Source organism: Mandrillus leucophaeus, unplaced genomic scaffold (genome assembly GCF_000951045.1).
Source record: "Mandrillus leucophaeus isolate KB7577 unplaced genomic scaffold, Mleu.le_1.0 Scaffold148, whole genome shotgun sequence".
NCBI classification, from domain to species: Eukaryota; Metazoa; Chordata; class Mammalia; order Primates; family Cercopithecidae; genus Mandrillus; species Mandrillus leucophaeus.
In genome coordinates, this window is record NW_012101454.1 from 1,632,299 (window position 1) to 1,634,605 (window position 2,307).

General features: G+C 39.4%; 1 protein-coding gene across 1 annotated transcript in view; it reads right to left on the bottom strand.

Moving 5' to 3' along the window:
- The window catches only part of PON1 (paraoxonase 1), a 31,917-nt gene that overhangs the window by 25,259 nt on the left and 4,351 nt on the right, over positions 1-2,307 (bottom strand). The window contains exon 2 of the mRNA XM_011974683.1: positions 331-401. Coding sequence (XP_011830073.1) covers positions 331-401 — 71 coding nt within the window. The remainder of the gene's footprint in view (positions 1-330; positions 402-2,307) is intronic.

Consider the following 2,307-nt stretch of genomic DNA (forward strand, 5'->3'; position numbering starts at 1 on the left):
AAATTACCTTTATTCACTGCTTTATCTGGCTCTCCTGCCCCTCTTCTGCCATCTCCTCAGGTTAGATTACCATGGAATCAAACTTTATTCTATTTTTCTTTTTTTTTTTTTGTTCTATTGATCAAAAACAAACAACCAAAACTGCCAACACCTTGGTAGTATGTTAGTAAAGTCAAAAGTCAAACAACATGGTATTTATCATTAACTACCACTGACTCTCCTGATTCAAAATTTTATTTTTCGACAAAATTAAACAGGCACATTAATCACACAAAAAGCAAAAAAATACTGAAAGTTCAAATGAGACCCTTCTTCCTCTCACATACATACCGATTCCTTTAACTAAATTACAGTTAGGAAGTTCTATGGGTTGTACCTCTCGGAGAGCATTAAGTCGTGTTCTGTGGGGGAGAAAGAAATAAAACACACACAAAACTATTCAGAAATTATAATTAAGTTGCAAAGGTAGGCAACCCACAAAGTTCTCCTTCACTGTACTTTGCCTGAGTTTCAACTCCAGAGTTTTTCCTGCAATTTTTCTAGGCAAGGCCAGGGCAAGACAAGTGGGGAACTCTGGGTACAATATTTATTGTTTATTTAGCAGAGGTGGATAGGTACACACAAGAGATACACAGTACCCTCTCCAGGGCTCTGTGTACTTAGGCAGGCACAGGAGCAATTTGTAAGCAATGTGTAAGGACTCCTAGGTGGAAAGTCCAGGTAAATGGCAACATGGTTCCAGTTTATTCCATTGATGTTTTAGAGTTGCTGACAGATGGGCAGCCTCCTACTCGTCTGCTCAGTCTGACTCCACAGACTGGACTGGGCATCTGCTTTGTGATGTAGAGCTTGAAAAATACAGATATGTTGAAAGGATTTGTAACTTCAAAAAATCATGCACAAGGCCTGCATGTAAAAACGCATTTCACACACACAGGTGCACTCACACACGCACACACACATACACAGGAGCAACTTATCAGATATGAGTGCATAAACACCATGGGGAACGTCTGAGTAAAGGACAAAGGAAAAATGAACAGATGTGAGAGGGAAGTACCAGCCAACTGCCTGAGCAGAGCGAAGCTACTGATGCGGCATTTGAAAGAAACAGACGACGTTAGCACAACCAAGAGATTTAAACAATAAACTTTTTTTTTTTTTTTTTTGAGAACTAGTGATACAGTATTGTCAAGGCAGGTAGTGACAATTATCCAAATATCCCTAGAAATCTTATCTGGCTTCAGATAGGCTAAGAAGTTTACTTGTCCTCCTGATGACTTGAACTCACAGGAGGAGGATGGGCTACAGGGGGAACAGACACGCTAGATAAAATTCTTACTGACGTGGTACAAAATGATAGGAATTTGGGGGCGACTGATCTTTCATTTATTCATTCAGGAAAAAATGAGTATATTCCTACCACCAGGTCACGGGCTATCATTTTCACTCTCTAAGAAAATCTGACTTAAGAGGTAAGGGGTGCCTCTTAGTAATCTGCTTTGTAAAAGTGCCACAGTTTGTCCCAATGCACAACCAGAGTAAAGAACCACCAGTCTAGGTACTAGAAATACAGAGATGAATGAATAGATGATGAAGGCTTGGACTGTGAGGAGATTGTGGTTTCCTAATTGATGGATATGAACTTAGAAAGCAGACGTCAACAGAAAGTTGGAATCTGTCCATAACCTAAGAAATGGAAAGGTATTTCAAAAATGGAAGTCTGACATTATAATTGCAAAAATTCACAATAAGGAAATAAAAGGGGAAGTGATAGAGCAATGGCTTACAAACTTTTCAGACGGAGACTCACATTAGGAAAAGTATTTTATATGGTGCGAACACCCAGCACATGCACACACACACACATGCACACACACATCTGAATCAAGCTTCACAAACAATACTCGCCCTAATCTGTGTGATACAGTCCTAACTTTTCTGTTCAATTCTGTTTTATTTTAAAATGTTAGTAATGATTTACTAAATTGACTTTGTTACCCACCATTTGAAAAAACTCTGGTCTAGGGAAAGTGTAGTGAATATTTGTAGCATGCCCTCAAGGAACCGAAGGGCAGGTACAAGATGTTAAGGGTGATGGTCATAACCAAGGACAACACAAAGACTGGCATGGAAGGAGAGATTCAAGGACATAAAATCACTGAATGGGCCAAGACTTGTGAAAAACACCAAGGATAGTCAAATTCACTTTTCTTAGACTCAAAACCACATGGGAAGAATACTCACACTGCCTGACTCACAAGGGTCACTAAACATATGGGTTCACAAAAGATAGAGAAAGGCAGA